At 47.2% G+C, this 12693-nt stretch overlaps 1 protein-coding gene across 1 annotated transcript in view; it reads right to left on the bottom strand.

Annotated features, from left to right (window-relative positions):
* Positions 1-1059: 1059 nt before the first annotated feature.
* The window catches only part of LOC144693674 (beta-arrestin-1-like), a 49168-nt gene continuing 37534 nt past the window's right edge, over positions 1060-12693 (bottom strand). The window contains exons 10-12 of the mRNA XM_078563551.1: positions 6003-6075; positions 3913-4050; positions 1060-1141 (exon numbers count right to left, since the gene is read on the bottom strand). Of these exons, the coding sequence (XP_078419677.1) occupies positions 1060-1141; positions 3913-4050; positions 6003-6075 (293 nt within the window). The remainder of the gene's footprint in view (positions 1142-3912; positions 4051-6002; positions 6076-12693) is intronic.

Genomic DNA, 12693 nt, shown 5'->3' with positions numbered 1-12693 from the left:
ACATGAACTCTACTAGTTACATTCTCGAAAAATTCCAGTAGATTTGTCAAGCTTGATTTCCCTTTCATAAATCCATGCTGACTCTGTCCAATTCTGCCACTGTTTTCCACGTGCTCAGCTGTTAAATTTTTATAATGGACTCTACAATTTTCCCCACTACTGTTTTCTCTCTGCCTCCCTTTTTAAATAGTGGGGTTACATTAGCTACCCTCCAATCTGTAGGAACTGTTCCAGAGTCTAGAATCTCGGAAGATGACCACCGATGCATCCACTATTTCTAGGGCCACTTCCTTAAGTATTCTGGAATGTAGATTATCAGGCCCGGAGGATTTATTGGCCTTCAATCCCATCAATTTCCCCAACACCATTTCCCTACTAATACTGATTTCTTTCAGTTCCTCCCTCTCACTAAACCCTGTGTTCCCCAAATTATGTTGCTGGAGGAGGGAGCACTAAGAGTTTGTTCCTTCAGGAAGGCTGAAAGCAGCACAGTATAATCCGACAACCCTTGAAGCTGTGTCATCTCTCGACAGTGAGAGTGAAATTGACCCCCATCAATGACCCTAAACAGCCTCATACCAAATTATTGTACAGTTTTGCAGTGAGCTCCTGACTCGCAATGAGCTCATTCTATTCGACTGATGTGGACCAATTTTACCTCCAGTGTGTAGAAGTCTTGTACAAAAACAAAAATAACTGGAAAAACTCAGCAGATCTGACAGCATCTGCGGAGAGGAATACAGTTAATGTTTCAACTCGAAACGTTAACTGCATTCCTCTCTGCAGATGTTGTCAGACTTGCTGAGTTTTTCCAGCTATTTTTGTTTTTGTTTCAGATTTCCAGCATCCGCAGTATTTTGCTTTTAGCTTAGTGTAGAAGTCTTGTGTTCATTTGACATTGTAATACATTTCAATCCCTTTCAAACAAAATAAGATATTTGGGTTTTAACTCAATTGCAGTCATGAGTTGCCTGGAGTTCTTTGTAACAGGGAAGCCATGTTGGTCAGTCACTGGGGAAGAGATCTCAGAGAATAAGGAAGAGAAATTCTGTGTGACACTTACCCAGATACAACCAGCTTCACCCTTACTTTATAGGAGACGAGAATTCCCCAAACTTCATGATCTATTCCTTCTTTTAAGCTGGAAACACAAAATGGCAGTGTTAGTTCCTCTGAGGAAGACAGACATTAGAAAAAAACATTTACAGAAAGAGGAAAAAGCCTCTACAGGTTCAATAATTTAACCCTTTTTTAACCATGGGGTAATTGGTTGCCTTTCCTCCACACACCTGTTTCAAAAACCAGGGCTTTGTAATAAGAATTTAATAGAGCTAAGAGCACTGAGGATGAAAACTAGCTCTCATGTCCTTCAGTCCCTTCCCACTTCATCAACATATTCACAGGTAAATTCATCAATCACTGGCTCCCAGTATTTCATAGGGCCTTAAGGGAACAGGAGTCTGAGTTAGGGTTGCAACACAATTATTGTAATTCTCTGCCCTGCACTTCCTTCAAGTCAGCTGGATTCTGAGATAGCTGAATTTGCTGTCTATTAGTCTCCTCCACTTCAATACCCTTTCCTGATCATTTATTTCACAATTACATAACCTTTATAATATTTTGATTTTAAAATAAAATGTCCCTGACTTCTCTGCCTATTCCTGGACTTCCTTATTTTTAACTTGTATTCCTTTGGATTTGAACCCCTCATCACGGGGGACAATCTGCCTAAATTAGCTTTGTAGATTCCCTTCATAATCTTGAAAACTTCAATCAGATCAACTCGGCACCTCCTCCTCTCAGATTTAAAAGCTTGATGTACTCCAACACTGTTGGTTGAGTTCATCCTCAGCCAACCATTGCACTGCCTGCCTAAATCACACCAAGAAAGTGGCAGAGAATGGGTTGAAAATGTACCCACAGTGCCAGTATTGCAGCACTACTGGGCTTCCAACTAGTTGGGTTGCTGTGAGGATCTGTTGAGAAGAGTAAGGCTTTCACAATGGGAGCGGGGGGGGGAGGAAATCTCAGAGTCACCTTAGATAACAAGCATGCATGGTCTCCATGCATGAGAGACAAGGGTGAAAATCTAAGGACAGGTCACTTTCCAACACCATCCCTTAACTGCAGTCAGAGCATGAAATTTGTCATCAAATTTAAAGAGGTTCAGAAAGCCTTACAAGGGGGTCAATCGCTTTCATATTACAATTAGAGGTAGGTTTCTGCATTTTGGACACCTGGAATTCTTCAAAAGTATTCTATAAAGGAAGTTCCAATGTTGTTTTGGCCATACAACACTGTTAACAGAAATAAATCAAGTAGGCAGTGCCTCATACTGACCACAGCCATCATCTGCAGTTTTGGCAAATGCTTAGTATGCCAACAAACACAGAAGTGACCCTCATCAGGTCAGATATTTCCCACTAATATTCATATTACAGCTGAATAGGGTTTCTGTAATGAGTGCACCCTGTGTCAAGGCAAACTATACAATGGGGGCTTCAAACTGGTGATAAAAACAAAAAACTACTGCGGATGCTGGAAATCCAAAACAAAAACAGAATTACCTGGAAAAACTCAGCAGGTCTGGCAGCATCGGTGGACCTGCTGAGTTTTTCCAGGTAATTCTGTTTTTGCTTCAAACTGGTGTTGGGCTCCTTATTTGCATATGCAAAAGACCAAAGGTCTGCTGTTTCAGTCATGGGCAATGCATCTGATTCTTTTAGCCTTTACCAATATGGTTAGTCCCACACTTAGAGCCAGAAATGTGCATATGCTCCCTGCCTACTATACTGATGCCTTATAGTGGGCCTATTAGTGGCCAAAAATGGCTGCATCACAACCCAATTTAGAAACTAGTGCCAGGGCATGGGTTGGCATTAAGTTGGTATACAGCTATAAGGGGCCATGGGGATGGGTGGATCATGAGTTGGGGGCTAAGTTGGTATAGGGGCTATACAGGGCCATGGGGGTGGGTGGTGTTCATGGGTTGGCATGGAGGATGTGATGGGCCATTGGGTGTGGGTGGGTGGCATGGGTTGACATGTATGGACATGGGGAGTGGGTGAGTGGTGATGGAGTGTGAGGGGTGAGAGCTAGAGGGCCTAATTTTTAAAAAAACAACCAGGACAAAGACCCATGGAACAGAGGCAGCTGTTTTAAACAGCATGCTTTGACACTTGGCAGCCCCTGTGGCCACCTTCGATCTGCAACCGGGAGCGGCAGTCTTGACTCTGTCAAATATCCAACCCCCAGGATGAAGATCCCGCCATTCAGGGCACTCTTATCCCTGAGGTGGATGCAGTGAGCAGGAAATATCCTGACTCGACCTACCAGCCATGGGAGCAAAGATTTGGGCTGCAGGAGGACTACTTTTAGCTTGGAGGATGAACACAATACTAACTGGTTGGGCAATCAGCCTGTTTTTGTGTTGTAATTTCTACCTAATTGTAGTTGCAACTAAACATCAACACAAATATCACTGTAGATATACATAAACAGCACAATAGAGTATGTACACAAATATCAACACTACATATACATGAATATCACAACTTGCATGTAAATAAATGTTGCAATTTGTACATGCATCACTGAAATTCTTTGAACACACTGAAGTCCCCACCCCAAAACATAATCTCATGAGTGAGGACTCTATTGTGTGCAACTCCGTTTTGCACTCTCAGAAATCTTTCTCCACCATTAGTGTAATGCTACACATGATTTGGATAAATTAATGGTGTTAAAGGGGGCTGAAAATTGTTGCTGATGACTAAATGAGGTGGTGTTCACTGCACATACCTGAATCCCAACACAAACACAGGGAACATTTTACATGCAAGAGATGGATCTTCAAAAGAAAATGTTGTCCCGTGAGTTACTCATTGCACTATAAAGCTTGCTCCATCTTACATAGTGGTAGAAGCCAAGTTGGTGTCCGCATGTCTGATTTTGCCATCCAGTGCCACACCATGCTTCTCACTGTTATTAGCAATTATAGGATAGAGTGTGTAGTCCTTCTTTAGAGTGGAACCTGGAGCCACCTGTTCACTGATTAAGAATCAACACAAGTGAAATACAAATGAATACAAACTCCAAACACATATTGTACATACTGCAACCCCATTCCCCTCCCCCAACCCCAATCAAGTCCTAGAGCTACCATATACTGTCCATAACCACCCAAATATACTCCATAAACATTGATAATAAACCATTTAAGCACTACAAGTATAACCTGTAAACATGTTAAATGTGACTCAGAAGCACTTCAAATACATGCTGTAAATAAATCCAAATACTTCCCATAAACATAAACAGCCCGACTGGGAGTTTCTGCACTAGGTGGAACTGACTGAAATAGTGCAAAGGATCAGGGAATTTAAAGCATAAGTGAAATATGCCCATAATTGTTTTCATATTTTACATTGGTTCAAAAGTCAATTCATCCAAAGCAGTCCCTGTCCACAAAAGTGGCCATGCCCCCTGGATGGCATGGCTTGCTTCTGTTGATTGGGCCCATTCAGAGCATTCACCATCTTGCAGCCAGAATTTCAGGTGCACAGGCACCCATGATCACTTTGATCTGTTGTTGATGAGCTGCAGTGACCAGCAGTCAGATCTGTTTCACATACTGATGCTACAATTACTTTAAATTAATTTGTAACCAACAGTTAATTGAAACCACAAATGGACCTGTTTCTTCCTCTCCTAATGGGAACAAGCAGTAAATATTGGGAAATAAGAGTACTGGTCTGAACTGGTGTTCCATTTTAAGGTATACAAGACCAATTGCAGCAATTACTTGAACAGATTTTCAGTTTTAATTAGTTCAATTCTGTAATCTGGAAGCCCCTTTGGCCAATTTTTAAAAATATTTGTTCATGGGATGTGGGCATTGCTGGCTCGGCCAGCATTTATTGCTCATCGCTAATTGCCCTTGTTCAGAGGGCAGTTAAGAGTTAACCATATTGCTGTGGGTCTGGAGTCACATGTAGGCCAGACCAGGTAAGGACGGCAGATTTCCTTCCCTAAAGGGCATTAGTGAGCCAGGTGGGTTTTTACAACAATTGACAACGGTTTCATGGTCATCATTAGACTTTTAATTCCAGATTTTTATTGAATTCAAATTCCACCATCTGCTGTGGTGGGATTCAGAGCCTGGGTCCCCAGAGCATTACCCTGGGTCTCTGGAATACCGGTCCAGTGACAACACCACTATGCCAATGCCTCCCCAATCAATAAGCAATTGCGACCGATAACACTGCTTGATTGTACTGTTTTGGGGAGATTTTTGCTTTGGGCTTATTTTAAGTGAAAACTTAGGCATAACTTCACCTCTGCAACACTGGCATAGTGTCCAGTGTATTCTGGGCATGTTTTCCCAATTGCACCCCGAGCTGAAACTCCTGGTCCTTACATTTTGATCACAATGACACTCAAGGACTAAAGGCACTAGTTTGGGAAGAGCAAACATTGGAACCAAAGGTTGTGGAGATGGTATCATAACAGGATTTGGACCAAGATTGGGTTGTATGTCCAACAACCTAAGGGTCATAAAACATTCAACAAAGGTAAAACTCAACTAGAATTAAGTAGCACTGCACGTTCCGCTCAGAATGTGGTCTTAAGATGAATGTTCCAAAACAGTAATAAACAAAGTTAATGGTCAGACATTTTATTGTCTCTAGCTTTTCAAATCTGTTATTATTAAGAGTAAGAATTATATTCAACACTGTTGACCTATTGCAGGCCAGAGGCCAACAGGTTACACAGAAATGCAAACACATTGCTCTTCAAGATGTGTGCATTTATTTTCTTTGTGTCTGGGCCGTTAAACTGCTGAGAACTGGACTGGGACGTACAAATTCTTCACCGGTTGCTTTTATCGAAGAAAGAAAAGGTCACATACTGAGCAAACATTCCTTGTCTCGCTTGTACAACTTGCTACTAGGAAGCTGTACCAAAATAGGGTTCTGAACTGGACTGAGTGTTTCACTTACTCCACTTCTTCTTGAGCCACTGTCTGGCTGTATGTGTCATGCGAGAACAGCACCACTGACGTAAGCTGATCAGCTGAGGGCAAAGACAATACAGTTGAGAATCTGTGAACAGTTCAAAGATACACCATCATGTTCATGGGGACAAAAACAGTTCACTGTATGAAGAAAGAAAGAGTTTGCATTTATCTAGCATCATCGCAGCCACAGGATGTCCCAAAGCATTTTAAAGTCCATGAAGTACTTTTGAAGTTGTTGTAATGGAGAAAACACAACAGACAATTTGTGCAAAGCAAGGTCCCATATGACCTTGACATGACCTGCCTTTTGGCATCTATTTTAATTAATTAATTGAGAAGGGAGCGTCTTGGCAGCATTTATGAACTTATGGATGGAATTTTTTGTGCCCACTGGCGTTATGGTAGGCATGAGTGGGCAACATGGCGGGAAGTCTAAAAATCGGTTTCACAACATCATGAAACCAGTTTCCAATTGTCTGCTCCACCTGTCAATGGCAGGCTATGGATTTTGACCATAGCTGCACTTCAGGAACTTCATTGTAATACATCTGCATATCATTATAAGCTCAGCTCGCCAGAATCATCCCCTCAAGTTGGATCATCCGAGTACGTCAGCATGGTTGCATGCCGGTGTGTTTCACAACAGCATTTATAAGGCGTGCACCTGGCAGGCTGCACTTCGAGGGGAACTCGGAGGTGAGTGCACAGCAACATTGCACAGGGCTCGCGAGGGTCGCCTGTGGACCTCAAGATTGAGGCACTGCGCATTCAAGCGAGGGCACAGGCAAGTCGCTTTTTCCTGGCTGGCTGGCAATGCAGCGCCGGGGCAAGGGCTGCACTGCGTTTGAGCTGAATTGAGGGGGTGGCAAAGGCTGCACTGTGGTTGATGGTAGTGCACAAACATTTGTGGGAAGGGGGGAGGAGGGAAGCATTAGGAAGCCACGCATTAGGAAAACCTTGTATAAAGTGACCATTCCTCTGCAGCTGAGACAGTTCAGGTGCCGCCACATTGACATGCTTGGAGTCGGGCCTCTAGCTTATCTGCCCACTCAAGCAACGCAGAGGCCTGAAAGTGCCATTAAATGCTCCAGAGCTTTTCATCCCTCGGGCACAGACAACAAACTAATGAGCATTTTAGTGGACTGCAGAACAATTGGATGACTGGGCACGTTGTTCGATCTCCATGCGAAAGCTGGCTGTGGGGTAGTCACTGATGGAGGTGCTCACAGCCCCTTGCAATGTCAGCATCCTGGTTTGGACCAGTCTGCCCCATGGTTCAAGCTAACAGTGCAGCCTTGCAGTGCGGTTTAGGAGAATGCTTGCGCCTGAGCTGAGAGCATTGCATGCAGTCCAATGGGCAAAGCTGCCGCCAGTCGTTAAGATGGAGAGGAGTGGAGGACGGTTAGGTTTCGGGCAGCCATGCAATGCACTAAACTCTGGCCAACCAAGTGGTGGCTAGCACTCCCTTGGATGCTTTAAAGGTCTTCAGACTTAAAAAAGGAGAGGTTTTTTTTATTCATTCACAGGACGTGATCTTCATTGGCTGGGCCAGCAATTATTGCCCATCCCTAATTGCCCTTGAGAAGGTGGTGGTGAGCTGCCTTCTTGAACCACTGCAGTCCATGTGGTGTAGATACACCCACTGTGCTGTTAGGAAGGGAGTTCCAGGATTTTGACCCAGTGACAGTGAAGGGACGGTGATATATTTCCAAGTCAGGATGGTGAGTGACTTAGAGGGGAACTTCCAGGTGGTGGAGTTCTCATGTATCTGCTGCCCTTGTCCTTCTGGATGGTAGTGGTCGTGGATTTGGAAGGTGCTGTCTAAGGATCCAGAGTGAATTCCTGCAGTGCATCTTGTAGATGGTACACACTGATGCTACTGTGCATCGCTGACGAAGGGAGTGAATGTTTGTGGATGTGATGCCAGTCAAGCAGGCTGCTTTGTCCTGGACGGTGTCAAGCTTCTTGAGTGTTGTGGGAGCTGCATTTATCCAGGCAAGTGGGGAGTATTACATCACACTCCTGACTTGTGCCTTGTAGATGGTGGACTGGCTTTGGGGAGTCAGGAGGTGAGTTACTCATTGCAGGGTTCCTAGCCTCTGACCTGCTCTTGTAGCCACAGTATTTATATGGCTAGTCCAGTTGAATTTCTGGTTAATGGTAACCCCCAGGTTGTTGATAGTGGGGAGATTCAGTGATGGTAATGCCACTGAACATCAAGGGGCGATGATTAGATACTCTCTTGTTGGAGATGGTCATTGCCTGGCACTTGTATGGCGCGAATGTTACTTGCCACTGGTCAGCCCAAGTCTGGATATTGTCCAGGTCTTGCTGCATTTGGACATGGACTGTTTCAGTATATGAGGAGTCTTAAATGGTGCTGAACATTGTGCAATCACCAGCGAACATCACCACTTCTGACTTTACAATGGGAAGAAGGTCATTGATGAAGTAGTTGAAGATGGTTGGGCCAAAGTCACTACCATGAGGAACTCCTGCAGTGATGTCCTGGAGCTGAGATGATTGACTCCAACAACCACAGCCATCTTCCTTTGTGCTAGGTATGACTCCAACCAGCTGAGAGTTTTCCTCCTGATTCCCATTGACTCCAGTTTTGCTAGGGCTCCTTGATGCCACACTCGGGCAACTGGGGCCTTGGTGTCAAGGGCAGTCACTCTTACCTCATCTCGGGAGTTCAGCTGTTTTGTCCATGTTTGAACCAAGGCTGTAATAAGGTCAGGAGCTGAGGGGCCCTGGTGGAACCCAAAATGGGTGTCAGTGAGCAGGTTATTGCTAAGCAAGTGCCACTTGATAGCACTGTTGATGACTCCATTACTTTACTGATGATCGAGAGTAGACAGATGAGGCGGTAATTGGCCAGGATAGATTTGTCCTGCTTTTTGTGTACAGGACAAACCTGGGCAATTTTCCACCTTGCCAAGGACATGCCAGCGTTGTGGCTTCTGGAGCAGCTTGGCTCGGGGCGCGGCAAGTTCTGGAGCACAAGTCTTCAGTACTATTGCCGGAATATTGTCAGGGCCCATAGTCTTTGCACTGTCCAGTGCCTTCAGCCATTTCTTGATGTCATGTGAAGTGAACTGAATTGGCTGAAGACTGGCATCTGTGATGCTGAGACCTCTGGAGGAGGCTGAGATGAATCATCCACTCGGCACTTCTGATCGAAGATTGTAGCAAATACTTCAGCCTTATCTTTTGCATTGGTGTGCTGGGCTCCCCCATCATTGGGGATGGGAATATTTGTGGAGCCTCCTCCCCCAGTGAGTTGTTTAATTGTCTACTACCATTCACAACTGGGTGTGGCAGGGCTGCAGAGCTTAGATCTGATCCGTTAGTTGTGGGATCGCTTAGCTCTGTCTATCATTTGCTGCTTATGCTGTTTGGCACGCAAGTAGTCCTGTGTTATAGCTTCACCAGGTTGACACCTCATTTTTAGGTATGCCTGGTGCTGCTCCTGGCATGCCCTCCCACACTCTTCATTGAACCAGGGTTGATCCCCTGGCTGGATGGCAATGATAGAGTGGGGGACATGCCGGGCCATGAAGTTACAGATTGTGTTTGAGTACAATTCTGCTGCTGCTGATGACCCACAGAGCCTCATGGATGCCCAGTCTTGAGTTGCTGGATCTGTTCGAAATCTATCCCATTTATCACGGTGGTAGTGTCACACAACACAATGGAGGGTATCCTCAATGTGAAGGTGGGACTTTGTCTCCACAAGGACTGTGCGCTGGTCACTCCTACCAATACTGTCATGGACAGATGCATCTGCGGCAGGCAGGTTAGTGAGGATGAGGTCAAGTATGTTTTTCCCTCTTGTTGGTTCCCTCACCACCTGCCGCACACCCAGTCTAGCAGCTATGTCCTTTAGGACTCGGCCAGGTTGGTCAATAATGATGCTACCGAGCCACTCTTGGTGATGGACATTGAAGTCCTCCACCCAGAGTCCTTGCCACCCTCAGCGCTCCCTCCAAGTTGTATTCAACATTGAGGAGCACTGATTCATCAGCTGAGGGAGGGCGGTATGTGGTAATCAGTGGAAGGTTTCTTGCCTATGTTTGACCTGATGCCATGAGACTTCATGGGGTACAAAACCAACGTTAAGGACTCCCAGGGCAACTCCCTCCCAACTGTATACCACTGTGCCGCCACCTTTGCTGGGTTTGTCCTGTCAGTGGGACAAGACATACCCAGAGATGGTGATGGTGGTGTCTGCGACATTATCTTAGTTCCTAGTACACCCATGCTAACACACACATCTCTCTCTTTCATCCTGCAGGAGGAGGGCATCAGGAGCCTGGAGCATGGTGAACTAGCTGTATGCCTCGAGGCGTACAGAGAGCAGAGACGATGGATAAGAGAGTGACGGAGGTGCCTGGCTGTGTAGAGGGAAGAGTAACACCCTCAGGAAGAAGGGATGGCTGGGACTCCTGTGCACACTATTAAAGAGCCAGCGAGCCGATGCTGACCCAGGATCTATAGACAGCGCTTGTCATTCCTGCAGATGACCGAGGACCAGTGTTGCCGAAGACTGCACATGTCCAAGGAACTGGTCGGTCACACCTGTCACCTGCTGCGGGATTTGGCGCCATGGGGACATGGAGGGCATCCACTGCCAGTGGCTGTGAACGTGACAACAGCTCTCAATTTTTACGCCACTCTGTGGGATATCACAAGCCTCCACCTACAAATGTATCCACGATGTCATGGATGCGAAGGCACACAACTTTGCGCATTTCGCCCAGGGCCAGGAAAGCCAGGATGCAAGAGTGCTGGGATTTGCACAGATCTCAGCTTTCCCACAGCTGCAGGGTGCCGTCGACTGCACTCACATGGCATCAGATCTTCGTCTCAACAAGTGTTCAACTATGTCAAATGCAAGGCCTTCCACTCGCTGAATGTTCAGCTTCTGTTTGACTACCACAAACGCATCCCGCAGATCTGCACATGGTTCCCAGGAGTAGCCATGACCCCTACATTTTCAGTAGGTCACAGATCCCTGACGTCATTCAGAGTCCACAGGGGCTGCAGGGTTGGCTCCTTTGGGACACGAGCTACCCGCAGAAGATGCGGCTGATGATACCTGTGCAGCAGCCTCAGAGAGCAGCAGAGAGAAGGTACAATGAGGCTCAAGCTGCAACTCGTACTTGGGTGGAGCAAACCATCGGAATGTTGAAAATGAGATTCCAGTGCCTGGACCGGCCTGATGGAGCCCCAATACAGCCCACAGAGTGTGTTACGCATTGTCACTGCCTGCTGTGTCATTCACAACCCGGTGCTGCAACAGGGAGAGGAGCTGGCTAAGGACACCCGTGCCCAGCTGTGCTTCCTGATTGGGCTCATCTGCAGCTCATTACTGCTGAGCTGTGTGGCTGTTACTGTGGCTGTTCCTGCTGCTGTGGGATTTCCTGTGGCTGTTCCTGCTGCTGGAGGAGGGAAAGGTGTCGGGGGGTGGTGGGGGGAAGGGGGAGAAAGAGAGAGAGAGAGAGAGGAGGTGCTACTGCTGCTGCAGGATAGGGAGGCTAGGAGGCAAGGACAGTTTGGTTTAACATCCAAGGTGGGTGTCTGGACTTCTGTTTGGTGGGGGCTGAAGACAGCTGTGTGTTTTGGAGGGGGATGAGAGAAGACCGCTGCAGAGGCTTGGGGGAGAAGGGGTGTGCATGTGTGTTGTTTAAAATCTTGCCAACCTCACCCCAGACCCCTCCTCGCTCCGACCGTGTCTTAGTCCAGGTAGCTGGTGCTGCCTGGTAAAGAAGGACAGGGCTGACTCCTGGGTGCCAGGCTGCCTGGTGAAGACATTGCCCTCCCCCTACAGGAAGAACATTGAGACTCCCATCCACACTCCATTCCACCAAGTGACACCTATCTACCCTCTACCCTTTCCCTCCTGTGTCTCCCTGTCCTTTACCCTTCTCCCTCGTCTCCTCTCTGTTTTTGTCATCCCAGAGGGGGAGGTTACACCATCCTTTCCCTTTCTCTCCGGGTTGAGAAATCATTGGATATAGAGCTCGGGGTGGGTGTGGCTCAGCCCCTATGGCTGGGACAGGGTCACCTGTAGCCGGGCCTTCGGTTGACTGGTGAGGCGGTGCTGTCACCAGTAGTGGGGCCCCCTTAGAAAACTTATGCGGGTGCAGCTGCTTCTGCGCCCCTGCTACTCCCGTGACCCCGTCACCCTTCTGCCCCCTCACCAAGGCTCTGGGGGTGAAGAGCTACACCCACCCCGAAATGATGATCAAGGCCTGCAGGAAGGCTATGGCTGGAGTGGTTGGCTCCTCAGCCATTGTCGTGGCCTTGAAAGTGAAAGCCGTAAAAGCAGGCGGTGCACCTGGCCCTAGAAAAGGGGCTCACTGTGGGCAGGATCTTTCTGGCGGTGGACCCCTTGGAGGCCACTGCTCAGAGGATCATCGTTTCCAATGTCCCGCCCTTAGTCCCCAGTGAGCTCCTCCTCCCCCACCGCCATCAACTGGGGGAGGATAGGCCAGGGATTGCACTGATCCCGCTCAGCCTCAAGGATGCAACCCTCCGACAGGTGCACTCCTTCCGGTGCCAGGTTTTCATCCGCTTGGCCCTGGAGGAGTGCATAGAGAGGGGCTTTAATGTGGAATATGAGGGGGCTGCTCACAGCGTCTTCTGGGCTGCGGATGGCGTGCTGTGCC

The sequence above is a fragment of the Cetorhinus maximus genome, chromosome 19 (assembly GCF_964194155.1).
Source record: "Cetorhinus maximus chromosome 19, sCetMax3.hap1.1, whole genome shotgun sequence".
Taxonomy (NCBI): domain Eukaryota; kingdom Metazoa; phylum Chordata; class Chondrichthyes; order Lamniformes; family Cetorhinidae; genus Cetorhinus; species Cetorhinus maximus.
The sequence above is the reverse complement of the archived record's forward strand: the minus strand, read 5'-3'. Positions and strand labels throughout refer to the sequence as shown.